This window comes from Columba livia, chromosome 1, assembly GCF_036013475.1.
Source record: "Columba livia isolate bColLiv1 breed racing homer chromosome 1, bColLiv1.pat.W.v2, whole genome shotgun sequence".
Classification (NCBI taxonomy): domain Eukaryota; kingdom Metazoa; phylum Chordata; class Aves; order Columbiformes; family Columbidae; genus Columba; species Columba livia.
This window is the reverse complement of record NC_088602.1, coordinates 116468500-116495239: the sequence shown is the minus strand read 5'-3', so window position 1 is coordinate 116495239 and position 26740 is coordinate 116468500. Positions and strand designations below refer to the sequence as shown.

Sequence of the window (26740 nt, the reverse complement as noted above, 5' to 3'; positions counted from 1 at the left end):
CACAACGCCCAGCGGCCGCGGCTCCGGGGGAAAGAAAGGAGCGGAGGAGGGGGGTTCCCAAAAAGAGAGCGCGCCCGGGAAGGCAAAGGTGCAGCCGGCCGTTGGGGTACCTCCGAGGACCGCGCCCGGCGGGAGGACGGCGGGGAGCGCCCAACGCTGCGCGCCCTTCTTCCCGCCGGGCACGGCCGCAGGCAGGCACCTGGGCAGCTCCTTTGTTCCTGCCCAGTCCCGCCGCCTCAGCGCTTTCCGCACTCACCCACAGTGGCCAGGGTCTCCAGGTCCTCCAGCTTGTAGGCGGCGGGCTCGGGCGCGGCGGGCGAGCCGGGGCCGGCAGGGCTGGGGACCGGCGCGGCGGGCTGAGGCGCGGCCAGCCCCGCCGCCGCCACCGCCTCACCGCCGCTCTTCGACCCCATTTTGGCCTTGGCGGCGCTGAAGGCGTCCATGGGGCCGAGCGGACGCCCCGCGGCCGCTCAGCACATGGAGAGAGGCGAGCCGGGCCGGCGAGTGGAACGGGAAGCAGAGGGAGCGGCGGAGACGCAAAGTTTCAGTCTTCAGCAGGCGGGGTGGCTGCGCCCCGGGGCTGGAGCCCGTTCCCGCCTCTGAGGGGGCGCGGAGCCCTTCAGCATCGCGGACAGCCGCCGCGCCGCCCGCCTCTCGCAGCAGGGACCGCCGCGCAGACAATGGCGAGGGTGAGCAAAGCCGCGCTGTGCCGAGCCGTGCTGTGCTGTGCTGTGCCGAGCCGCGCCGCGCCACACGCGGGGCGGAGGGGCGGGGTTTGATTCCTGCCGCTGCGGCACGGTCCCGCGGACGGCTGGCAGGGCGGGGAGGGGGTGAGGCGCGGCCCCGCCGCACAGCGGGAGCGCGGAGCTCGCCCCCTGCCGCGGGCACGGCCCGGGGGTGTCTCGTAACGCCGGTGTACTCTGCTTGTCCTTCTCCTCGGCTGCGTCCCGCCGGAGGGAAAGCGCGTCTGTACTGCTGGGTGGGGATTGTGTGTGTGTGTGTGTGGGCACTGGCGGCTGCCCCGGCCCTCCCTCCGCGCTACAGCTGCTGGGGGGACAGAGGAAGGTGCCGCCCGCTCCCCGCGGAAAGTTAAAAATGATTGATAGGGCCTGTGCGCAGCGCTTCCCGGCCCACCTAGTTTCACACTGACAGATTTGGGAACGCACAGTAATTCCCCCCGCATGGGAGCTCGTGTTGGAGCAACTGGGCTGTTCTGGTCTTAGTGAGTGTCCCTCACCCGCACATGTTAAAGGGTTTTTCACGCGTCATATCACCCCGCTCGAGCCTGCAGGATACGAAGGTGGCTGGGGATGGCTTGTCGGGTGCACTGGGCTGCATGGAGATGAACTGAGAAGGCAGTGAATGTAGCAGCTCTTAAGTACCGAACACAGCTCCTTCCCCGGCAATCGAGAGACTGTTGACGATTATGCTGAAAGACAGGGAAAACTGGTGTATGAGCCAAGTCACTGAGAAGCGTTTGTGTCAAAATTGGGAAGGAAATCCTAATTTTTTCTATTCCTTGTTTGGGCCCGGTTTTACACAGTTAACAGCTGTGCTCCAGCGAGCAGGGTATCTGTAAAGTTCATGTGTAAATCATGTCACACAGGTTGCATTTTGCATCTCCTTTTTGTTAAATGTGAAAACATGGGAGTGTAAGGCCTACTAGTTTCTGTGCTGAGTAGGTTCAATAATAAGAAGAAATAATTATATATGCGTATGCTAAAAGTAAGTGTAAATATATAAATTAAGAATTACAAATTTGTGTACATTTTTCTCGAATTTTAGGAGACCCTTACAGTGTTCCTCACAGTCACAATACTCAGAGAATGTGACATGTATTTTTATCTTTTAGCTTGTTGACATGAAGTGTTATGACTAATTTGGAAAAACGCTAGGTCATCTCTGCTTCCTGTCAGCATGTGAAAAGAATCATCAGTCAAGGAGGATGATATCACTTTTGCTACAAAATTTCAAATTTCATTTGTGTCAGAATGCAGTTTTCAGAACTGCATATTTGCAGTTTTGTACTTCTGTTTTGCTTTACTATTTTACTTAATTTCCTTTTATATTATGTTTTGTACCTTGTATGCAAAAAATGTTGTGATTTATATCTCTAATGGAATATTTTAAAGACTCCTTAAACTGCAAATTGTAAGTGTTCTGGCTTAAAATTTAGTTCCTGTTTGGTCAAAAGATGAGCAAGCCAACAAACCTCTCATAACAACAACTGGCTGTTTTTTTTTAAGATAACAATTTGAAAAATAAACATTCATACATTGAAGAAATCTTAGTGTATATAAAAAGGAAAATTTGGGTTTTAGCCAAATAATTGAAAATTGAGATGAAAGGTACAAGCTAATTGTGATCATTGCTGTCAAGAGAGAGTACCTGAACTTGGGTCTAGCCAAGATCAAGATGTGATCTTCCTAAAACCTTTTTTTTTTCATAAAAACTAAGAAATCATTCACTGCTCAGATGATAAAAGGACATAAAATACTTTACAGAAGGCATTGTTTACTTTCAACTGATCTTTCTATTTATGCTACAAACTTTGCCTAGTGATTAAATTACTTGCATTCAGGAACTTAAAACTTTCTTTAAACAGCCATCTGCTGCCATGTTTCAGCAGTTGGTGGCCTGTGTCACTGCACACCTTGTTTCAACAAGGTTTGTAAGCACAGGATTAGCTCCATGCAATGCAATGTCTCTTCTCTTATGATTAAAGTTACCTTCCTGCCTTGCTAGACTGGCATCCAAAGCATTCGCCAGTTGTAGCTGTAGCAATATAATTGCAGTGTTTATATTTAGCACATCAACATATTATTAGTGTGCTTTAGCACCTCTGTATAACCTGCTTAGAATTTATCTTGTAGACACTGATTATTATTCACAATATTTTGGGGAAAGAAAATGCTGTTCCTTCTGAATATGAGACTGAGAATCAGAACTCATCACTTCATATATCACATGTGGAAGAAGAGCTGGCCACTGGTTTGCAATAGTGGATATGAAACTTAGTTTCTTGCTCAGTTTGGCCACACTGTGTAGGAAAGTCTTCAGCCCTGTTCTCTTTTTGTCTTTGATATTTGCCACTACTTAATGTCTGAACATTTGATCGCTGGTACTTTTTGAATAATCGTAGCCTTTCCCTTGCACTCAATAATTCAGAGTTCTCATTTTTTTTCACTTTACCAACACGTGCAGTAGATGTCTACAGCCAGGTTCCTTTCACTTAAAGTAGGGTTTAATGCCTTCATTTCCATTCCTCTACCTTGCAAGTGCTTACACCAAAGGTTAGCTCTATTTTAATTTTCCCTTACAAGTACCTGATGTTACAGGTGATTCTTTTGAAAGACAGTGAATGCTTTACTAAAAGAGTTTGTTGTTTTGTTTTGGTTTTGTTGTTTGTTTTTGTTTTTAAATATAGACAACAGTAGTTTAAATAGTTTTCTCAATACTCATGGTTTTAGTTGAGAGCTTTTTTCTTCAAGTTCAGCTGCAAAAACTGTTCATGTACTTATATTTCTTTATAAGCTCAGAATTTTGAGGGGCCAAAAGGATCCCAGATATCCATTTGGTTACTCAATGCTGCCTTTCATGTGTATATGTTTGCCAAACTTCGGTTAGTCACACCTACAGCCACACCAGTAGTTCAATGATCATTTGGGTGCTAAATTACTAATTTGCCTCCCATTCCTTCCTTTTTGTTTGTTTGTACATTTCTTATTTCACTCCACGAAATCTTTGGTTAAAAATTTTAAACTAATGGAAAGGATTACAGACTTTCTACCTGACTACCTGTGAATTGACATAAAACATAATCTCTGTCATTTCAAGGGGACATTATGATATACATATCATGCAAATGGAAAATGATTTAAGCACCTAACTCTTGCTCTTTCAGTTCTTTGAGAAAGGAATCAGTCATTTAAATGTCTCCATGACTGCAGACAAAAGTGTCTCTCCCATGGGCTGAGCAGTTTTGCGTTTGTCTACCTGAAAGTGTATTTTTTTCTTCCCCGCATGTATATAATTTTCCTTACAAATCTTGTTAAAGCAAATCTACCATTGCTGTCACAGTGAAACTACTACAAGTTTGCTAGAAAACCTGTTCAAACATGTAGAGAGGAAATGGAGAACTCCTTCAATGATGGTTATTACTAACAAATAGCTCTGTATGTTCTCCTTTTGTCACATTACGTACAGGGCCTAAAAACGTGGGACTCCTCTGAGGAGGAAGAATAACTTGTAAAGATAATTAGTACTGGTATCTGTTTTCCATTTGTTTTGTTTTGCTAAAGCAGCTCAGGATCGGGCAAGTTCTTATGAAGTAAACGAGCACCCTTCAGTGCAAGAAATCCCTGCCCGTGACAAAGCAAGGGGGAAATTGTTCCACTCATCTGAAGTAGTTCCTTCATGGTATGGAAATAAGACCATTTGGATAATGAACAATCACACATCATATGAATGTATCTATGCATTCATAAGGCAACTATCACACTTATATTTTAATATGGTTATGCTTAATTTTTTAAAAAAATAATTAAAATGATTATGAGTATAGTGGCTGAATCCAACTGAGAATTTAAGCACCAAGAATATAACATAGATGCCTACATCCAAAACCATGATTCTGTCAAGTCTTGGTGAGTTGATGCCTCACCTCAGAAGTGCATCGACTCAGCCAGTTCAAATACGGAAATGCTGTTACAAGGGTGTCTAGACTTCTGCCCAGTCTGAGCAAGTTTGTGCCTGGCTCCTGCCAAAACTAGATTGAGATCTGGAAATAAGACATTGCTTTGCCTACGTTTGCTGAGGAACTAGTTCTGTTAAGCATTCTGAAAGCATATCTCACATATATGCAAAACTGCTTCCATCACAAAATTAAGTTGTGGCTGCCTTTTTAGAAAAAAAAAATGGAGGAATGCTGTGTTATCTAATAGGAGACACTGAAATACCAGTGTGCTGGACAAGCTGTTAAAGGCAGATGATGATATTTTCTTCAGATGGAAGACCAAACAGAGTAGCCATGCACTGGGACATCTTTTTGTTCATTCTTTTCCCCAAAGAACTAGTTATACATATTCTTACTAGCACATCTCATTTTGAATACTCGGGATAGCATGCTGGTTATAGCAGTCACTCAGGAAATGGAATATCCAGCATTTTTGATCTTAGTTGTATGAAAGGAGTTCTCATTCCAGCCTCCTTCCTTTAAATTGCCAAAAGCAACTGCAGGACATATTCTTCTGTATTGTGCATCCCTACTTCACAAACACTTCTTTTCTTTTTTTTTCCTGTGCCCATGGGAAGCGGTATTTGGTTTTCTGCTCTGTGGAATATTGCAAAAGTTACTTAAATTATTATAAATATAGTATAAGTCACATATATTTATGTAATTTATGTGAGGTAACTGTTGTGTGTTTTTACAAATTTTATCAAGGTTCTGCAAGGATTGCTCTCAAATAATAGATTTCACAAATTATTAAATTGGTATGAGGTTTATCAATTCTTTTTGTAGCAAGACATGCATTCCATGAACTTTATAACATTCAGGGTAGTCAAACAGAATAATAAAACTCATCTGTTGCTACCAACCTCAGTAAACTAAGTAATCTCATCAAGGAGTCCTTAGATAAATGTAAAATTTTTGTGCCAAACCATTTTCCCCCCTATATTTAGCATAGTTAAAGGACTTTTAAAGTAAAATTGCATATAACATCTTTTCTAAGGCACATACATCCAATGCATAGACAGAATAAATCAGAACAGAAAAAAGTCTTTTTTTTTTTTTTAATTCTATTTGGTTTCACATTGGTATCTTCATATCTAAGACCAAGGACTTGCGCGAGAAAAAAGAAACAGCTCAAATATTCTTCTAGTTACAGGCATCAAAGTGAGAAAGATGTCAGGCTTAAGAGTCCGTCTTCATTGATTTAGTGTCAGGTTTGCCCTGTGTCACGATTTATGCAGGTTTGAGGCTCAAAAAGGTGTGGCTCATTTGAAACTGATCCAAATCCAGGCTGCCACAATTTTGTTGTTGTCCTCCCGCTCTCGCATCAGCAGTCCCACCTACGCCTTTTCTTTTGCATCTGATATTTAGGTAGCTCCCTAGCAAGACAGTTCAGGAATTAGTTCAGGGATTTGTTTGTAAAATAAAGTCATTAGGGTTTTTAGCCAGATCGGTTCCCTACACCGTTGCCATGCACAAGGTTTTAGGGTGTTCAGTGCACTCATCATGTGGCTATGGGGAATTTTGAGGCAGGCTGTGATTCCATCAAGCCAGTTCAGCTTTATCCTCCACTTTCCTCTGTTTGTGCATTTGCTGTCCCTCCCATTGCCCATTCAAATAAAAAAAAATCAGCATTTTGGATACTCCATGGATGTACATGCCTGCAGCTGAGGTTAGTGTTTCTCATTAATGGTTTTTAAAGAGATCCTCATTCAGTGTTCTGGATGAAGAAATCACAGTTGCATTGAGGTTGGCCATAAAACCAGAGGAAAGTGATGGGTAGCTCATTTAGATTATCAGGATTTGTTTCATTCTGAGGATATCTCCCTAGCCCTATCAGGAAATATGTAGTTACATGTAACCCAGGTTAGCCCCGGGCAAGTGGCTGCCATTCTCTCTCTTGTGTAGTGCTTAAAATCAGCTAAGCAAAGTCTGACCCTTCCTTCTCCAAGTTTAGGCAAATCTCTACAAATCTTTGCAGTTTATCTCTAAAATTATGATGACACCATGGCCCCCCAAGTTTTACAGATACTATGCAAAGATGTTTTATAAATATTTATATTCATGGCTAAATGTAAACAAGTCTTGTTACATTTTTCTTTTTTGAAAGCACAGTGCTTGCTTGCACAATAGCTACATCTTTAAAAATGGGATGGAACTGTGAAAAGAAAGGACATTATCAGTTGAATCCAGCAATATTAATCATGTCTTTATTATCCATAACTGACATCTTCTGCTGTGAATTAATAAATTCTTTTCTTAATCTGCTCTCTAGTGTTCCACAATTCATTAATTTAATATCGTGAAAATACTATAAGTTCTGTACATTCATTCTGTAATGGCACACTTAACACTTTAGCGCTCCAAACTGGCCTGATTCATACTTTTATCTTTCACTGTCAGTTAATATCCTTATAGAAACATGAGCTAAAGTGGATAGAAAAGCCTTCAAAATACTTCTGCTGATACTCTTACAATCTGATCACTATTAAAAGTGAAGAAATAGATTTTAGATTTCTTAGAATTAATTTTTGTACTCGTGATTTTTGAACTCTTTTCCTGATCATCAAATACATATTTTGCCTAATAAATGTAAAGTGATATAACTGATTCAGTCTTCTGTTTACAGTTCAGTGAATGAACTATTCAGTACCTGAGAGTCATTGCAGGATCATTAAGCAAAGTATTTAAGCACCTACTTAATTTCTATTAGTTTTAAGCAAGTGTCTAGATTCTGTAAAAGCCAAATGAATTAGTCACAAGGTACAATGTTTCAATGACTATGGTTGAGTTAACATGCATACCTAAAGTCAGGCATGCACTTATGTGCTTTTAGGGACAGGAGGGTAAACCAAAAAGCGTAAAACTGTTCAAACAATGAAACCAAGAATGAATGTATTTGCAAATATAAAATGAAATACATTTTGCTCAGGTATCTTGCCCATTTAACTATAAACTTCAGAAAAAATACCAACAACGTGGCTTTTTGGAAAAGACAAGTAAATATATTATCATTATAGATCTGTGCATATATATATCTATGTTGCATACAAGCATATATCCTATGTATCTGGTCAAATTTGCTCCTGAAGAAGCACAATTTCCCATCAAGGGCTTTACAAGTGGATTAATTTAGTGCCCTTGTACTTTTTGCTAATTTATGTGGCTTTTTTTTTTCCTTGTATATTTATTTTGTGTGGTATAAAACCTGCAAAATAGTCAGCATAACAAATACATCATAAAGTCATTAATACCAGGTTGGAAAGGACCACTAGGATCATCTGATCCAACCTTTCTTGGCAAAAGCACAGCCTAAATATGATGGCCCAGTGGCTTGTCCAGCTGAATATTAAAAGTGGCTGATGTTGGGGAATCCACCACTTGCCCGGGGAAATTATTACAATGGCTGATTGTTCTTATCGTGAAAAATTTCCATCTTGTGTTGAATCACAATCTATGGTAGAGTGAATATTGGGCAACACAGAGCATGAATGTCAACGAGTTTGGCAACATATAAGCAGAAACAATAGTTCATTGACCTTGCAAAATACCTAATTACATGACTCCCCTACTATGCTTAGCAGCTGATCCCTGGCCTGTGAGCTGATCTTGTTTCCAGTCTTTGTGTTCGTTAGAAGGCCATGCACCATTCCTCTGGACAACTGGAGTGGATCACTCATCCATGGTTCTGTTAAGGATGAGAACTTTTAGAAAGCCAAGGTTTGGTGCACAACCATTCTGTTATTGGGTTCCAGACTGATGTAATGTTACAAACTTCATACAGATGAAATTAGGATTATGTAACTAAATGTAAAATCTGACAGCTGGAATTCAAGCTGATAGCATTTCAGGACATAGTTAACAGCATTCAGCTGAAGCACTGTCAATGCAATTTCCTGCAAGTCTGATGAGAATGAGGAAGACAGTGGTTTGAATCAGAGGAAAAATTAATTTAGGAAGAAGAGATGCTTTAAGACAGCTAAAAATAAATGGAAGTATTCTTTGCTGGCTTTGAGCTTAGTATATCTAGGAATCAGATCATGTCTGTCATGAGGCAGAGAAGTTATTCTCATTGTTAAAAAAAATTGCCCTATCAAAGCCTATAGCCAGTGTTTCAGAAAGTTTCTTGACATCTTTCATTTTGCCATGATTATTTTTCTTCATCCATCCATCTCATAGGCGCAAGAATATTTCTATGATGACAGAGGCTTTGTATCAGGTATAATCTACATACACTTGGGGTTGGTTGGTTTGTTTGTTTGCTGTGATTAGTTAATACTAACACACTTCAAGTATTAAAAAGTGAATGTTTAGATACTGATTCAAACTTAGTGGAAAATAACATTAATCTTGCACTTACCAGTGTCTAAGATTAGTAGATAATATGATTTTGTAAAAGATTTTGGGGAGTCTCAGCTTACAGGAGAAGGACTTTTAGTTCTCAAGTTTCTGTCTCTCCATTTTAGTAAATTTCTCAAAATGTATTATGTGCTTATTAATATTTCTTATTATGTGTATATACATAAATATGACAACATTTGTATTAAAAATTATTTTGGTTATTGTAACTTGGAATCTGATTTTAAACATTACCATTTGAACATACCAAGTGTTTCTCTTGCCATTAATACAGGCAATTCTTCTAATAATTTGTCTAAAATGCTGTGGATGACTTTTCATATGCATGTGTGCATTCCTGTTGTGCAGAAAGCTCTCAGTGTCTCTGCTTGTAGCATTTTTCCTGTTTTGGTATATTTGCAGGTAAAGGAAACTGGACGTGGAAGAGATGTCTAGGAGATTGTACTGGAAATGCAGACAGCCCTTTGTGCAGTCTATTGATGGGCAATCCTGCTTGTGTTCAAAACAAGAGGAGTTTGGTTATTCATTTCCCTGGACTCACCATTTGAGGCATGGAGCTGAGCACTGATCAGCACAGTCCAGAGCAAGGGAGACCTCTCTTTAGTTTTCTGTTGGAATGAATGGTGAAGTTTGTTTTTCAGCCATGGTTTGTCACTTTGCAGTCCCCAGCTGCTCCAGAAGGGCTTCACAAGGTAAACACTTGGGTTGACAGCCTCTGTTGGATATCCTGCTTCTCCATTTCTGGCCATGCTTGAGAAGAGGACACAGCAATCCCCTAGAGCCCCTGTTCCTTTTGGTCTGATACTGCAATGCATAGAATTGTCGAATTATTTTGGTTCCAAGAGACCCTCAAGATCATCGAGTCCAACCATTAACCTAATGTCCTAACCTAGTGTCCCTAAGGGCCTCATCTATGAGTCTTTTAAACCCTTCCAGAGATGGTGGCTCAACCACTTCCCTGGGCAGCCTGTTCCAGTGCTTGACGACCCTTTCTGTGAAGAAATGTTTCCTACTATCCAATCTATTTCTCTCCTGGCATAAAAGGATACAGAAGAATAAGGCAATAACCTTTCTTTTAGGTATGATATGAAGTGTGACATTTGTTTGGCACCCTTAACGTTGTGTATTAATTTCTTTAATATATTTTACATAATGTATCCCTAACATATTATATCTAATATATCTGTGCTCTTTTTTCTGCATGTGAGTTTAGTTCTTGTTACTGTTCTCCTCTCAGATGTGCAAGTCTGCAACCTGTTAACTAGGAATAGAAGGGGAAAAAAAAGAGGATTTTGGAGTCTGAAACCATAAGAGAAAAAGAGGCTGAAGGGAGACCTTATCACTCCCTGCAACTACCTGAAAGGAGGTTGTAGCATAGAGGGTGTTGATCTCTTCTCCTGAGTAACAAGTGATAGGATGAGAGGAAATGACTTCAAGTTGCACCAGGAAAGGTTCAGATTGGTTATCAGGAAAAAATTCTTCTCAGAAAGGGTTGTAAATCACTGGAACAGGCTGCCCAGGGAAGTAGTTGAATCACCACACCTGGAGGTGTTTTAAAGATGTGTAGATGAGGTTCTTAGGGACGTGGTTTAGTGACGGTGTTAGGTTAAAGGTTAGACTTGATGATCTTAGAGGCCTTTTCCAACCAAAAAGATTCTATGATTCTATGATAATAATGCTTTTTCTGAACTTATTTCTGAACCATTTTTTTTAGTTTAATTGAATTATTTTCATTTTGAACTGTTCTATTTTTCTTCTTTCTCCTTCATTTATGTTATGTGTCATGAAAGCCACACACTTATATAATCTATTTTACCAAAAAACTTTGAGTATGTATATTTTAATAAGAATGCATTTTGTTTTTTGTTAACTCTGTTTTTGACTTGAGCTGCATTTAACAACTTGGTAGGTCCTGTAGCATGGGGATAAGGTTTTAATCTTTGTTTGGTTACTCCTTTTTTTGTGCCTGTTATTCTTCAGATACTTTACTGCTTTAACCACTTTATCAGTCGTGCTGCTTTCATGTTATAGGAAGCTGCTCTCCTCATGTTTATATACTGTGGGCTTCTTATCTGCTTCTGTTTTTACACACCCTTTCATCAGACAGCCAAGCAGTCTCCTTGCTTAGAACAAGGTTCATATCTCCAAATGACACACAGCTGAGAAGGTTACTACTCAAAATTAAATAGAAAACTGTGCCAGATGGCTTCATCTTTTTACATTCTCCTAAATACCTAAATTCACTCTAGAAAAGCGCAGTATGTGAAAAACGACAAATATAAATAATAGAAGACAGGTAGGCCAGGGAGAAAGAATGTTCCTGTTTGAACACTGAGTGAAATGCAGGGTGGGCAGGGTAGTGGGGATCAGGGCAGCACTTAGAGGTGGAGCTGCAGAGGAGGAGGAGGAGGAGGGCTGCCAAGGACCTCTGAGCCCCAGAGACAGCTTCTCGAAGGAGAGCGTTGGCAGAGTTTCTTTTTCAACTTCTTTCTGAACCTCTAGTGGGGAACTGCAGATTTACATTTCACTGGGGACTAAGAAGCCTAGTCTACAGAAACAGCCGAAGAGAGAAATTGGATTCACATATACCATGGCTCATGACATGGCTTTCCTGGCCACCTCTATCCATTTCAAGTCCCATAGGTCAGGGGTGTCAAACTCATTTTCACTGGGGGCCACATCAGCCCCACAGTTGCCTTCAAAGGGCCAAATGTAATTTTAGGACTATTTATACTGTTATTTGGCAATAAGTGCACATATGGTAGCCCATGACTTTTGTGTGTGTGTGTGTGTGTGTGTGTGTGTGTGAAAGCATCTGTGCTGCCTGTAGTTTATGTAAGCTTTGGTTGATTTAGACTCCAGATACAAAAATAATTCTAAAATTAGTGGGAGAAGGATGACATTCTTTAGTGATGACTTAACTGGGTTCGTCAGTTCTTTCAGTATCTGAATCTGAACAGCTGGAACTTGGGTCATATTGAAAAGAAGAAAATTGCTGTAATTCAGAAAGAAACTTATGTTATGGGATACAAGGATTCAACAAAGAAACAGTGGTAAAGAGACAGAACTGCTTCCCTCAGAATGCAGGTATAAGTTTTAGGGTACAGGTGACTAGGGGAACACCCAGTGAGGTGTTTCTTCAAGGCCAGACTGGATGGATCTCTGAGCAACCTGATCTAGATAGAGATGTCCCTGCTTATTGCAGGGGGTTTGGAGTAGATGATATTTAAAGGTCCCTTCCAACCCAAACTATTCTATGATCCTATGATCCTATGATTCTGTGACAGCTGACCACCTCATTTTTCTGTTGTTGGTAATACCTGACTGTACTCAACTATGTCCCCAGTGGATATCATATAGGATGAGCGAGGATCTTAACAAAGGGATATGCAGGCAGGTTTTCAGAAGTTAAGAAATCAAGAGCTGAATATGAGGAAATCATTTTATGGTAGTGTTACAGATAGCAGAGTAACAAGGTTAATTTGGAAGATGGACATATCAAACCTTTCTTCACGTTTATTCAGTATTCTTCTACTGTTATGTGGGATGGAGTAACTTTTCCCTGACCATTGATAGATATTCCATTCACTATAAATATTCAAGGTCTTCAACATTGTAGTCTGCTGTTCCACCAAAATTATTTCTTTTATAATTTTGGTGGGGGAAAAAAAGACAACACAAAGATGATTTGCATATTTGAGAAGCTATTCAAGAACACTTGGTGAGATTCAGTGAGAAATGGTTACCACTAGATAATTTGAAAAACATTACTAACATTTATTTGGCAATATTACAAATTTTGTATATCTTAGTCTCATTACAGCATAGATTATTTTTGTCAGTAGTTATTTGCTGAACATGATGTGACAACTTTGATATTTAAAGTTTTTTGACAGAAAGGTTTTAACTTTAGATAAGGTTTCAAAGGTTGACAATTTAATCTCCCAAACAACACTCAGGAATTTTGAGCAAGATAAAATCTTTAGTGAATTTTAATGGAATCAGATGTCAGCTTGAAGCTTTTCTGGGATAAATTAATTTCAAATGTATTTCTCACTGTAGCCTTGTTTCATGAAGCAAATATGTGTGTGCTTTGGTTTAAGCTTATATATGTTTTGAAGTCAGTTTAAGTGCTTTATTGACTAACAAAAACCTAAACACATACTTAACAGTAGGTGCTTTACTAGGTTGAATCTCCTATAATTTATATGTTTTCTAGTTGTGGTGAGAGTAGAGTGAAAGAAGAAGGCCAAAAATACCTTTGATCTCACTGAACTGTTTAAATTACAGGCATGGTTCTCTAAGAACCATTTCTACCAAATCAGGCCAATTCAGCAGAATGAAGCTTCAAATTGCATATTCTTATTACATGTAACACTAATTTCATGGGGTGTGAAATTGTTTTCTACTAATGCAAAAGCATGAAATAAGCACAGAGCAAGGAGTACCTCATAAAGTATCACACTGATGGTTTCTGACAGTGAGTGATGATTTGACAGAGGGAAAAGTGGACTTGTGACACAGGTTTGCTGGAAACTCAAAAATTCACTTTCAAGTATTTCTTTAATACCCCAGTTTATTGTTTTTCAAAGATGTACTAAATTTTAATTTCACAAAGCACTACAAGTATCAAAAGGGGAACTATTGATGCAAAGGAAAAAATATATTGTAAATGTACTGTTTTGGTTTCATATACATTTGCTGAAAATGTGAAATAATTTCTTGCCAAATTAACCCTACAGTGCAGTACAGGAATAAAAGACACATGTAGATCTCTGTGCTAAGGCCTTCCAAAGAATTCAAATAATTTCCATTAGTCTAAATGTGTTTATGGGTTCCCCCATATTACATAAATGCCATAAGTTGTCATTAGAAGTGATTGTGCATTTGACACCTCAAAATAAGACTGCAGTGATATTAATATCCTGAAGAGATTATTCTTTACATGAGTCTCCCTCTGTTCTGGGAAGTGTTCCTGCTGAAGCTGTGACATTTGTTCAAGCCCATGAGAATACTTCCTCTGCAGTGGAGCCTGGTAAGGTCTGAATAGGGAACTGTTATAAGATGGGGAGAACTATACAACCTCCGCAGCCCTTCAAGACCTCTTGCTATACCACAGGAAGATTTCTGGTGGTATCTATCTGTTCTTACTTAGGAAATTTTCATATCATTACAGTAAAGAAGTGTTCATATCAAAACTTTCCTGAGAATTTCATATGTTGCCTCCAAAAAACAACTCAATTTGTTAATTAATTATTTTGTTCTTTAATTTTTGCTTTTGTAGATATGAATAAGAAGATAAAGTAGTCTACCACTTATTTCAGTCTGTTTCAGTATTTCTGTTTATATCTAGGTTTATGCTAATGAAAATCAGATGTTTTCTGAGTAGTTCATTTACCTGACACAGGGAACTTTGAAACTAGGCTAGAATCAGAATTTATATTGACACATTTTAGCTTGAAACACAATGTTTCAAATTTAAAACAAACATTGCTTAAGGGTCTAATATTTTTCTTCTAGAGACACATTCGATAATTACTTGTGTGCCTCTATGACAGTTATGATTTGCACTTTCTCAAAAGCATAGAATTACAATGCAAAATGCCATTCTGTATCTTTGATTCTCTCTAAGAAATCTCCTCTAAAATTGAATCTTTTGCTTTTTAAATTTTGAAATCAGGCACATTTATTCAAGATAGCACACAGCTTTCTGAACAAATTCCATTTCTGTGAGTGCAGGACATTACCTGTTTGGTTTATGTTCATTCTTCAAAATTCTCTTTGTTTCTTCCTGAAGGACTAGATTATTCCTGTGGCATAAACAGAAGAATGAATGAGCACTGCTAACTACACTAACGTAGTACTGAAACCAGAGTTGCAGAGCCCAGCGCCCTCAGTGAGGAACTGGTAGTAATCCACGAGTGAGCAGAAGTGAGAGGAGGCAAGGGCAAGTGCGGTGTGGGCAAAGCAAAGACTTTGCCTTTGATATACAGATTAGTAGCACACAAAATGAAGGTGGAAATGCAGGTGCCTTATTATCTCAGCCATTGGGGCAAAATGGGGTTTGGGCCAAGATAAGCAGTCCTCAGCTGATTGTTTCTTTTTCTCCCAGTCCCTTACACTTGTCCCCTCAGTTGCAAAACCACCCAGTGAATTGTCCTGGCAAAGTTTTCAGGCTGAAAACTGATGTAATGGAGGGCTTTTTTTCAGCTTCACCATTTGCTTGGTTTGGGTCAGGACATAACTGCAAAAATAGCTCTTCCAGAAAAATGGCGGAGGTGGTCAGGGACCGAGGATGCATGTGAACCATGTGCAATGGTGCTGCAGCTGAAGAAACTCACCTAAGATGATGACCTCACAGACATATTTTTATATTTTTGTCAAACTATTTCATTGACTTACTACAGAATATAATGGAGTCACCACACCTGTGTTTCTTCCTGAATCTAGATAGCATCTAAAGCTGTTTTGTAAGGCCACTGTTCTTAAAACAAAAACAAACAACTACAAAACAAGCAAACAACCCAAACCAAAACCACAAATCAAACCCCCCCCCAAAAGCTTTCATTTGCCGATCTACATTTAATGATGAAATTTGTTGATTTATCTAAGAAATAATTTAGATAATCAAAATTAATGAGAATAGGAAGGACACACACAAAGATAGGGAAACCTTTCTTTAGTTATTTCTAGCATTCTTTAGACTGCATTTACAGTGGAATCTTAAACTGTAGTCCTTGACAATGTACTCCATGAGTTGATTTCAAGTGAAGTGATTTATTTTGTATTCATATTTCTTTTGCATTCCTATAGTGCATTATCTACCTTTTATAACATAGACGTATTTTTTGCTGTTGTCTTTTTTTTTTTTTTCTTTCACAAGTATTTGGGAAGAACCCATCCTCATGCAGTTTAAAAAGATATCTGACATTCTAATGTCTGTTTGTTTTGTTGTAATCTTAATACTGCAATTTCTCATTAGAGCCAAATTCAACCCAAGAGCTTGCCAATTTTGACTTCTTACTATCATCTATATTTCTTTACTATCTTTCTCTGAAACACATTCCAACAAATATTGGACAGGTCCCTATATGAATTTCTCAAGAGTTAATATCGAGGTGCTACTGTCTTTTCTGATTTTTGACACTTTTTCATTCCTTTTTCCATTATTTCATATCTCTGTTTTTCATGTCTTTAACAATCTCTTTTACTTCTTTTGTAATTGCATCTCACCATTTATAATATAAAATATGTGAAATCTGTCGTGGCTGTTAGTTTGAAGACTACACCTGCGCTACTGTAAAATACATTCCAGATTTACCCATCTTAGGATTTGTTCTTCATGAGGTATTTAATATTTGTTTCTCCACATTTCTCCCCATCATTCATCTGTTTCATCGTTTTGGAATATAAACAGTTTGGTTTGGAGCTCTCATTACCTTTTGTTGTTATGTAGCCTACAAACTTACTCTCCATTCCATCTAATTTTCATTTCTGTAAATCATGTAATAATTTCTTCCATATTTCACTCATTCTCATTTACAACTGACTTCCCTTCTGCTGTTTTAGATCTATTTCACCTTTTGTAGTGGCATTTCTTTCTGTTTATGTCTTGCATACATCTTTAAAAGTGTGTTGATCCCTAATGATTCAATTTCTCACTTATTTTGCAGGTATATAAATGTTTAGCAGATTTCCTATGTTGTTGTCCTTCTTATCCATTTCACATATATTTATTTTATCAGCTGAACCCTTATTTTTTTTCAAAATCTGTTTGGCAAAAATTTCCTTTGGGTGATTAGTGGGTTGATTACTTTTTGCTGTGATTGGTGATAAATGAACATAAGTTAAATACAGCAGCTGGATTTCTCTACAAAGGATACCAAACCAGGAAAAAGTTAGAATTTGTTGTCACTGTTGAGTGAAGGGTGGAACAAAGTCCATAGCTATCCTCACTCAGGATTTTGGAAGCAGTGAAGTCAGGTAAGTACCCAACTGACAGGGTTTTTTACCTCAGGTGCAATGATGGCTAATGCAGAGATGCTGCTTCTGTGTTGTACCAGGTGAATTTATTAAAGATCTTGCACCCTGTAGTTGTCACCTTAGCATAGGGATGCTTTTAAGAAAATATCAGTGAGAACTACATGGAAATAAAAATTCATCTAAAGAGGAGAAACATGATGGTGGAGTATGATATAAGCTATTTGAGTCATTATAAACTCTGCTGCTTTAACTGCATTTCGCAGCCCAAGGTATCCATTTCCACCTCTGGGCCCACTGTGCTCTTCACAGCAGTACTGGAGTCACTTCACTGCTAAGCCTTGTCTGGTAAAGACCCTGAAGCAAAGCCCTGCAGAGAGGGTGTATTAACACAAAATGAAAATAAATAGCTTCAGGCTTCCTAATTTTTTTTTTTTTTTTTTTTTTTTTTTTTTTTTTTTTTTTAGGTTGAGAACAGCTCTGCTTTTCATCCCTGCATCACTAGCTCTAGAAAATGGGCTACTCAGTAACCATTTCTTCTTCTCTGTGTGATTCCTTGGCCCATGACATTTCTGCACCCGCTTAAGAAGGCTGGATGATGCCAGAGGGGCAACCAAGCCAGTCTTCTGTGCTGCAGGGGGAAGAGCTGTACATGCCAGGTCTGCCTCCCGTGCTGGCTCTCCAAATCAGGCAGTTCTAGAGTTTCAGGAATAATTTTTTCCTTGAGTAATGGAAGATTCACACACCAAATGATATATGTTCCGATTCTATAAGTGGTCTTCACAGTTTATGAGAACTGATAATTCAGGTTTTGTGTAAGGAACACGTTCTGAAGCATCTTCCATAGGGCTAAGCAGCACTGAACAGTTTAATGTTCTCTAGTACATTCCCAGGTCCTTATTAATACAAGCATGAAGCACATTATGTCAAATTGTTCACTTGAGTGCAATTTCTTTTGATCTTGTTTAGCATTTATAACTAGAACTTAAAAGTCAGGTTGCTTTAGGCAGCTACAGGAGTATGGTCTGCACTCTTTCCATGTTATTTCTCATTATGTTTTCTTTCTCCTGCAGTCTATTCTTTTACTAGCGTCTGACTTTTCTGTTCTTCTAATTGCATTCTGCTTAGTGTATCCTCTGTTCCATTAACTCTCTTGCTCTCTTTTTGTGCCTGTTACAGACTTTCTATCAATTTTAAAGATCACTGTTATTGTTTTGGATTGCAGTGAAAACAAGCATTGATAAATGAAGGAGTGGATATGACAGTGGCTGTACAAATGCTTTCTGTTGCACAGGAATTATCTAGTCTTCTGATTTTCCCAGGAAATAAATTACCATTGTTTTAAAATAATGATACTAAAACAGTGCTTTATGGTAATGTCTTCAGAGGATTGTTTTTAAGTCTGTCTAAACTTAAGACTGAAACTTCACTTTTGGCTCCTAAATTAAGGTCTAAATTTCATTAATACTCAGTCTCTGGCAGTTTCACCCTAGACAGTTGCCGCATACCCTACCACATCAGAAAATCATAGTATTGGTGTCCCTGTGTGATCGTAGGAAGGCAGTTTTATATTTGGTTGAGTTAGAAAATTTGATAAATGTTATTTTTACATATTCAGGAAGAATTTACATTGTTTTTAAGTAGTTCAGGATGTGCTTTCATTTGAAAGGACAAAATTGTCTTATACATTGCTCACTGGAATTGATTAGGAGTGGCAGTCACAAAAATACTGTGTTGGTCATACAAATTTTCAAATTTCAAATTTTCAAATTTTATCTGAATTGTCCTTTATCCAAATTAATGAAACAGATACAGATACTTTTGTGGACATGGTCATTCAATAAATCACGAATATTATTTTCTACTAAATCTTGTGCTGATAATCTACCTTGTGGTTATTAAAAAATATTACTTAGATGCCTTACTTTCCATTATTTTGGATAAATGAATAAACGATAAAAAATATTTTGTTATATTTATGTCCATGTTTGATCATGTGTACAATTCTAGGCTGTGCTACATCTTTAATTTATGTACTTTTTGCCAGATGATTTCATGGGCATTAGTGTGCCTTCAGATTGCTACTATAATTAGTCACCATGTGATCTAGAGCCTAATAATCATATATAAATTCCCTACTAATTACCCTATAATCTACTATTTGTTGATTAGAAGAGGGATGAGTATTTCTACTATTATTAATCTCAATTTACATTATAATTATAAGGTTGTTACAGATTTTTCTCATTTATTCGCTTGACTATGTTATGTGGAATTTTGTTGTGTTAATAAAATACTGCCTTTTTATGTTCATCCATTTTAATCCCTACTCAGCCAGCTTCTCCTTACATGCACTTCTTGTCTGCGTTGTTCTTGGGCTGGTACACATGCAGGTCACTACTACAGGTCATCCTTTGTTTTCTCTGAAAAGTACCCAGGCAAGTTTTGAGGCTTCAGGATGTAAGTCAACATTTATGTGAAATAGTTACAATGCTCATGTCTAGTTTAAATATAGGGTGAAACCCTGCCCATGCTGAAGGAAAAACACAGGAAGCTGTTGCTCTGTGGATCAAGAATGTGCACATACCTGCTCTGAAGTTCAGGAGGAGGCAGGGTGGTTGGATACTTGGGTGAAGATGAAAGGGGAAAAGAATAAGGTTAATTTACTGGTAAGGATTTACTATAAACTGCCAAAAATGAGGAGTAGGTGGATGAAGCTGTTTTTGTGTAGCTCTGTAATGCCTTGAAATAACAGACTTGTAGTACGTGGCTTTAATTAATATTGTATCTTTGGAAGAGTAAGTTTGGTTTTCACACAAGGAATAACAACTTGTCAGATGGACACAATGTTTTTATTTGAATAAATGGTTAGTACTTGCAGTTTTAGGTGTGATTCTAGCTAGCCAGAAAATACCACATGAAAATTCAAAGACAGAAGACATGTTGGTGTGATTAAGATGTATCTGGGATTCTAGGAAGAGGATACATGGATGGAAGAGGGGGATCAAGACTGATAGAAGCGTATTTCAACAAAGGAGATTTAGCAATTTCAAAGTGCTGTTAGGTAATGCATATCAAGGCATTTGGGGATCAAAAAAAAAAAAACCAAATATAAATACAAAATAGGGAATCACTCCTGAGGCAGAAGAATTACAGAAAAGTATTTTGGAGATATTGCATACAGCAACACAATAAATGTAAATTAACGGTGTGATGTGGTTAAAAATGCAAATTTCATTCTAGAGGGTATTAGCAGTTGTGCTATACATACCACAGGTAGTAATTATTCTGCTTTTTCTAGATCTAGTGAGACCTCAGCTAAAACGATGTGTCTAATTTTAGGAGTTGCTCTGTATGAAAGATGTAGGCAAGTGACAAACAGTTCAGTATAGAGCTAAAAATGCTAAAAGATTTAGGCAATATGATCTCTGAGGACATTTTGAAAGCATTGAGTTAACTTAGTCTAGAAGAATAAGACTGTTAAAGGATAAACCTCCAGTACATACAGGCTGTTACATAGTGGTATTCAGTTATCTTACATGTCCACTGGAGGACAAGGACAACATTGGCTGAATTTGCAACAGGAGAGGTTTAAGTTGAATGCAAAAAGATAATATTCAAAACACATTGATAATTAATAAAATGAACAAGCTGGCTAGTGTAAAAATAGTACTTCTGTTATTTGAGGCTTTGAAAGAGAGTCCATCCTGGTGTGCATCAAGAATAGTGTGGCCAGCAGGACTAGAGAAATGATCATTCCACTGTACTCGGTTCTGGCGAGGCCCCATCTTGAATCCTGTGTTCAGATTTGGGCCCCTCATGACAAGAAAGACATTGAGATGCTGGAGCAAGTTCAGAGAAGGGCAACGAAGCTGGTGAGGGGTCTGGAGCACAAGTCTGGTGAGGAGCGGCTGAGGGAACTGGGGCTGTTCAGCCTGGAGAAAACGGGACTGAGGGGAGACCTTATCACTTTCTACAACTACCTGAAAGGAGGTCGTAGTGAGGTGCATGCCAATCTCTTCTCCCAAGTAGCAAGTGATAGGGTGGGGGGAATGGTCTCAAGTTGCTCCAGGGAAGATTAAGATTGGATATTAGGAAGAATTTCTCCATGGAAAGGGTTGTCAGGCATTGGAACAGTTTGCCCAGGGAGGTGGTTGAGTCACCATCCCTGGAGGTGTTCAAATGATGTGTAGATGAGGTCCTTAGGAACATGATTTAGTGCTGGAGTTAGGTTATGGTTGAACTTGATGATTTTGAGGGTCTCTTCCAATGTAAATGATTCTATGATTCTAGATGAACATCTAGTAAGAATGATCTAGTCTGCCTCAGCAGAGGGAGATGGACTCATTAACTTTTTTGTTCTTATGCCATTCTGACATTTCCAGGGTTCTTTTAAATTAATGGCAGTAACAGCTTGGACTTTGGAGAGAATTTTGACCCCCAAGTGGGTTGTATGTGGCTAAGAATGGAGCTACAAACTAATATCAAACTGGTAACCTACAGCTGGACCCTGTTAGGATTGGGAAGCTGAGGATTTGGTTCAGTACATGGGAAATGTAATGGCACAATGCATGAGTGATTTATGCCCCATTACACTTTACCAGTTTTTAAACTGGATCACTGGATTACAGGATTTAGTGTATGATCTCTAGAAAACAGATAATTAGATGGAAAAGACACTGAGTGTGTAATGCGAAATCGCATAGCTCAGCTACATCATAGTATTTGAAAATTTCGGTAATTATAGGAGTTCAGATTGATGCTAACAATTTAAAATAAAATAATTTCCATTTGAGTGCCTTCTTTCAGATTCAAGTTATAAATTCTCACTATAATTGACTCATTCTAATAAGCTTTTATCCTGTGGGTGATATGTTATCAATCTTATTTGAATAATTGAGAACAAATGCAGAAATTAACATAAATAAATGAATAAATCCAAATGAAAATATACCTTTGTTAATCAGATAATGTTCTAAATAAAAAAAAACATGCCCACCTTAAATATTGAAAAGAGAGTGAGAAAATGCTTGGGAAATTTGAGTGCTACATCATTCCTTATCTTATTTTTTTTCAATGCTAAAAGAAAATTTTGTTTACATTCTCTCTATCAAGTCAATGTCAGTCATGAATTATAGGGAAGTCACCACTCATGACCTAGCCTTGTACAGTGGAAGCCACTAGCACATACCCAGTGTTATAATGAATACGATGATTTCATTATGGTCATAATCTGTTTTTAGAGGGGGTCAGAGCTGCTAACCAGGTTTTTTCTGTACGCAGTTTTTAGGTTTCTGATATTGAATGTTCAGTGATGCTGCCTGACTACAAGATACTTTAGAACTTTGCACCTGTAAAATAGGTGTTACCCAAACACATTTCAAATCTCAATACTTCTTGAAAAAAAACACTACCAAACAAACAAAAAACCAACATAAACCAGCAGTAAGCATTGTATTACTAATGGAAAATAAAACTGCAAAGTGCAATGCCACACAAATTGTTGATTTGCTCTGAATAAATAGCAAAATGAAAGTTGCACACAGTGGCAGTCTTTATGCAAATAAGGATGTATTAATGTACTCTTATAAGATGTTGTGAATGATAACACTACAATACCTGTCTAGAATAGGTTTCCCATTAGTTTCTGTTATGTAGGAGAAAACTTTAGGGATATTTATTTTTGTGATAACATAACTGACTCTCTTTAAAATTGATGCACTTATTAGTACCAGGATGTGAGAAGGAGTGAGAAAAGATGTATCATTAAATTGCTGTAAAATCTGTTTCTTATAGGCAACTCAGTCTGTATGTTTGGTTGATTGTTCAGGTACAATAGAAATAGTCAGAATGTTCCTTCTTTTTGAACATTCGCTTGTGAAAATAGAGGTAGCCCACTGTGCTAAGTTTCTGTCATCTTTAGTTGTCCTTTTTGAAATCCAACCATCTTAAGTTTTGAAGAACTGTTGTATACAACCACTGGGTGGATTTCTTAGATTTCATCAGTAAAAAATTAAGGTTATATCCTGGAATAAATAAAGGAACTCTCATCACTTCTGTAACTGGCCAGGCACTATAGTTGATGTATTAATATGTACTACCTAAAATTAGGCTTGCAAGTTACAAAGCCTTTTTTTTTTTTTTTTTAAATCCTGTAGAGTAGGTGAAGAGAGAGAGGCTTCTAAATTTGCCCTTTTCCCTGAACCAGAGGATCTGTTTATGAAAATCTCTCTGAATTCCTGCCTCAGGTATAGAGGTGGATAATCCTGGACTGAAAATGAAGGAGGAGGCTGTGACATGCAGCTCAGCAGAAAATGGGACAGCACAGGGAAGAACCCAAACTTGGCAGCTGGGATCATCAGGAGTGAATCTGGTTATTAGTGAAGTATCGAGATAAGATGGACAAACTGTGGGAATGAGATGTTGAAAGGAGGAAATCATCGTTGTGCAGTCAAGACAAATGAAAAAGGGAAAAAACATGGGGAAAAGCCTGGTGTGGAACAAATTGGAGAATATGGAAAAAAGTGGGTGAAGGCTGCAAAAGGCTCTGTGACCACAGGCACATGCTCCTATTCAGAAACCAGGGCTGAAAAAGATACTCCTTGAGTGTCATCAACCCTCTGTTGTAGTTCCCAGTTCTACTGACAACCTATAGAGACTATCACCATGATACAAGAGTTTCTCTTTTATTTTGGTTTACTTCAGTTTATGTTTTAGAAAATACATACAGAGAAGGACACATTAAGGAAATACTAAGTTTCCAAGCACGCAAAATTAAGAAGTACCACTTAGAGGCTTGCCTCTTATGCTATTTTATTACCTTCAATTGTGTGATCACAAGACCTGGTTGCATGGGCCTGCTCTTATTAATGGAGGCATGTGTCACCACAGCACCTTAAATTTAATTTTCACTGCAACTGGAGGATTTGAAAAATCAGTGTCTCACTTTCTATTAAATGAACACTATCTACTCCATGTACTGCAATTGTTCACTGAATGTAACAAAATAATAATGAGCACAAACAATATCCATGCTAATGCTGATGTTATAGTGGGAGCCTGAATCAAGGTGTCATAGGTGACCTTAATTTAGTTGCTTGAGTTTTTCTGAGAGCTTGATTTTGTCTATTGAGTTCTTCTAGTCTGGGCTGTTCTGTGCCTTGACCTTAGATTCAACACTCTAAAATTGCCTGTGAAAAGTATGAATTATCATGACTAAATATCTCTCTGCAATTTAAGTGATTTTTGTTTATCCTGAAGAGGAAAATTTGCTTTTAAAAGCTGCTTTCTCATCCAGGTTTCACTGGACCCTGTTATAGACATCCTCGTTTCTATGCAGTTTTATCCCAACATCTTTCATCTATTTGTGATTATTTCTTTCTCCATTTGTCTTCATCCCTGCATGAAAGTAGGTGCTTCTAGACAGTTCCATTTTTATGATCTACATATTTATTTAGTCAGGATTTCAGATTTCTTTTGCAGGGCATTTTCTCCTTGGTACTGTGAAATGAGAATATTTTTCTCCCAATACAAAATTTTTTATTGTTTCTCTTTTGATATTTTTAGCTTTTTCCCTTCTCTCTATTTCAAACCAGCCTAGAGTAAAACTTTCCAAGAAGGCTATGAACACTTTGCTTTGCAAAGTCATTTTTCCTTGATGCCTGATTTGTATTGTTTCTGCAGCTTTATTGCTATGGTCATAGAGTTTTTACTAGTTGCACTTGGGATGTGCATCTTGATTGTAACTAGACAATCAGTGGCAAGATTTTATTCTTATAAACTGTTCATGAATGCAAAGCAGAATTTTTTATTCAGTTGTGTTCTTTGTATTTTCCTTGGCCTGCCCTCCTTTTTACATCATGGGAGTGAGAAGTAATCTATTTGTACATTTAGGGAAAAATGTCCCTTATGATTGTGCCCCAAAATTTGAAAATACAGTTGATTGAAGGAAGAAGTAGCAGCAATTGAATTAAAATTTCCTTAAAATGTAAGAACAAGTAGAAAGTAAGAGTATAGATGAAGAAGATGAAAGGACTCTGGTGAAAAGATGAAGGTGTCTCATGAAGAAGGAAGAAAAAAAAGAGAGAAAAAAAAAAAAGAGTTTGAAGGACTGTGTCTCAGTGTCTGGAGGCCTCAACATTTGCAGCATGCAACTTTGCCTTTCCTAAACATTTTTTCTGTACACAACTGTCATGACATGTGTCCTTGGAGTTATTATGACAGTACAGGTAAATCAGAAACACAGCCTAGCAAAAGCAAACTGGTCTCTGGAAGATGCATAAAATCATCCTGTCCAAGGCTCATCACCCTCCTCTTTTATCTGAACATCTCTCTGTCCTCTGACAATTCTGCTGCCCTGGGACAGTAACTGTAATCCCAGAAGTTTGCTCCCATCATGAGTTAGTCCTTCATTTAATGGTGCCTATATCTAGGTCATAAACTACTTTGTTCAACTCATCCTCCACAAGTATAAGAATTGCAAAGGATGTAACAGGGCAAATGTTCAAAAATGCTCTGTGTAATGCAATTTCACTCATGCTACAAAAATAGCTACATGTAAACCCTGTGGACAATAAAAAAATGAATTATTGATAGTGCCAGAATAATTCATCCGCTAGTAGGTTTGCTGTGTGGAAAGAAAGAAGATGACTGGAACTACTGTGATAGCAGAACACAACTGACAAGAGGCAAACAGACAAAAGCTGACTTGGTAATTATCTCTACTAAGAAACCGTTAGTGAGTTGTCTGTGTGCCTAATCCTGCTTTCAGAGGGTAGGGTACAGTTTATTATACATTGCTTGCTCCCTCCATTTCCCCTTCTTTCCTTATGCTAACCAAATAAGACCAGATGATCTTCAAGAAAAAAAGGCAGCACATGTTTTCAGTAAATAAAACTGTTTCTGGCTTTTTTCTCCCACAGGCATAGTAGCACATTATGGAGCAACCTATTCAACTGTTCTTGAAGAAGGCATGGTCATAAATTTGTCAGAAAACAGAAAGGTGACTGTGACACATTCATTGCATGCTGCAGTGTTCCCTGCATATTAGAAAGCTGGAGATTTTTCTGGGGAGGTGAGGGAGGTTTAGATGGTATCTCTGTGGACCAAGCAATAACTTCTCCTTGGAGCAGTATCTATCCATGGATAATGATGACAATTTAGTTACAATAGATAAATGGTGACTTCTGTCACCCATTGGATTTGGTAGGCACCATGAAATTAAGTAGCTGGTTCACTCAGTGTGCTTGCTTTCTTGTTTTTCTTTCTTGCACAGCCCTGTTGTATATTTTTCTTCAGTATTACCTTTTTTTCAAATATTGTTTAATTAAATTCAGCAACACAAGACATTTTAGAACCTAAAGGAAAACTGAAGGGTGGCAGTTAGAGAAAGGATAATTGGGTCCTCAGGCACATATAACAGCATAAGACAATGTTTGGTTTTCAATATCAAGGGACTAGTTTGATTTGGAAGAGACATTTCTTCCTTTCTTGACTTTGCTGACCAGGTAGGGAATTACTTTAAACATGCAAAGAAAAGCTGTGAATGTCTTTAACCTTGTACAGCAAACATTTGCTAAAAGCTGTAGGTATGTCCGGTGTGGGTGATTACCTAGAAGTGATCTAGTAGAAGCAGAAGTGAAATAATTGATGTTAAGAGAATTGTCCCCA

At 38.3% G+C, this 26740-nt stretch overlaps 1 protein-coding gene and 1 long non-coding RNA gene across 2 annotated transcripts in view; one reads left to right on the top strand and one right to left on the bottom strand.

Moving 5' to 3' along the window:
* PRKX (protein kinase cAMP-dependent X-linked catalytic subunit) overlaps positions 1–792 on the bottom strand; it is a 57857-nt gene extending 57065 nt beyond the window's left edge. Inside the window, exon 1 of the mRNA XM_065074129.1 lies at positions 257–792. Within this exon, the coding sequence (XP_064930201.1) occupies positions 257–443 (187 nt within the window). The 5' untranslated portion in view covers positions 444–792. The remainder of the gene's footprint in view (positions 1–256) is intronic.
* LOC135580252 (uncharacterized) lies at positions 511–21181 on the top strand. The gene is made up of 3 exons (XR_010474738.1): positions 511–689; positions 9494–9783; positions 17539–21181. It is a non-coding gene; the product is annotated as an uncharacterized LOC135580252 (long non-coding RNA).
* The last annotated feature ends 5559 nt before the right edge of the window (positions 21182–26740 follow it).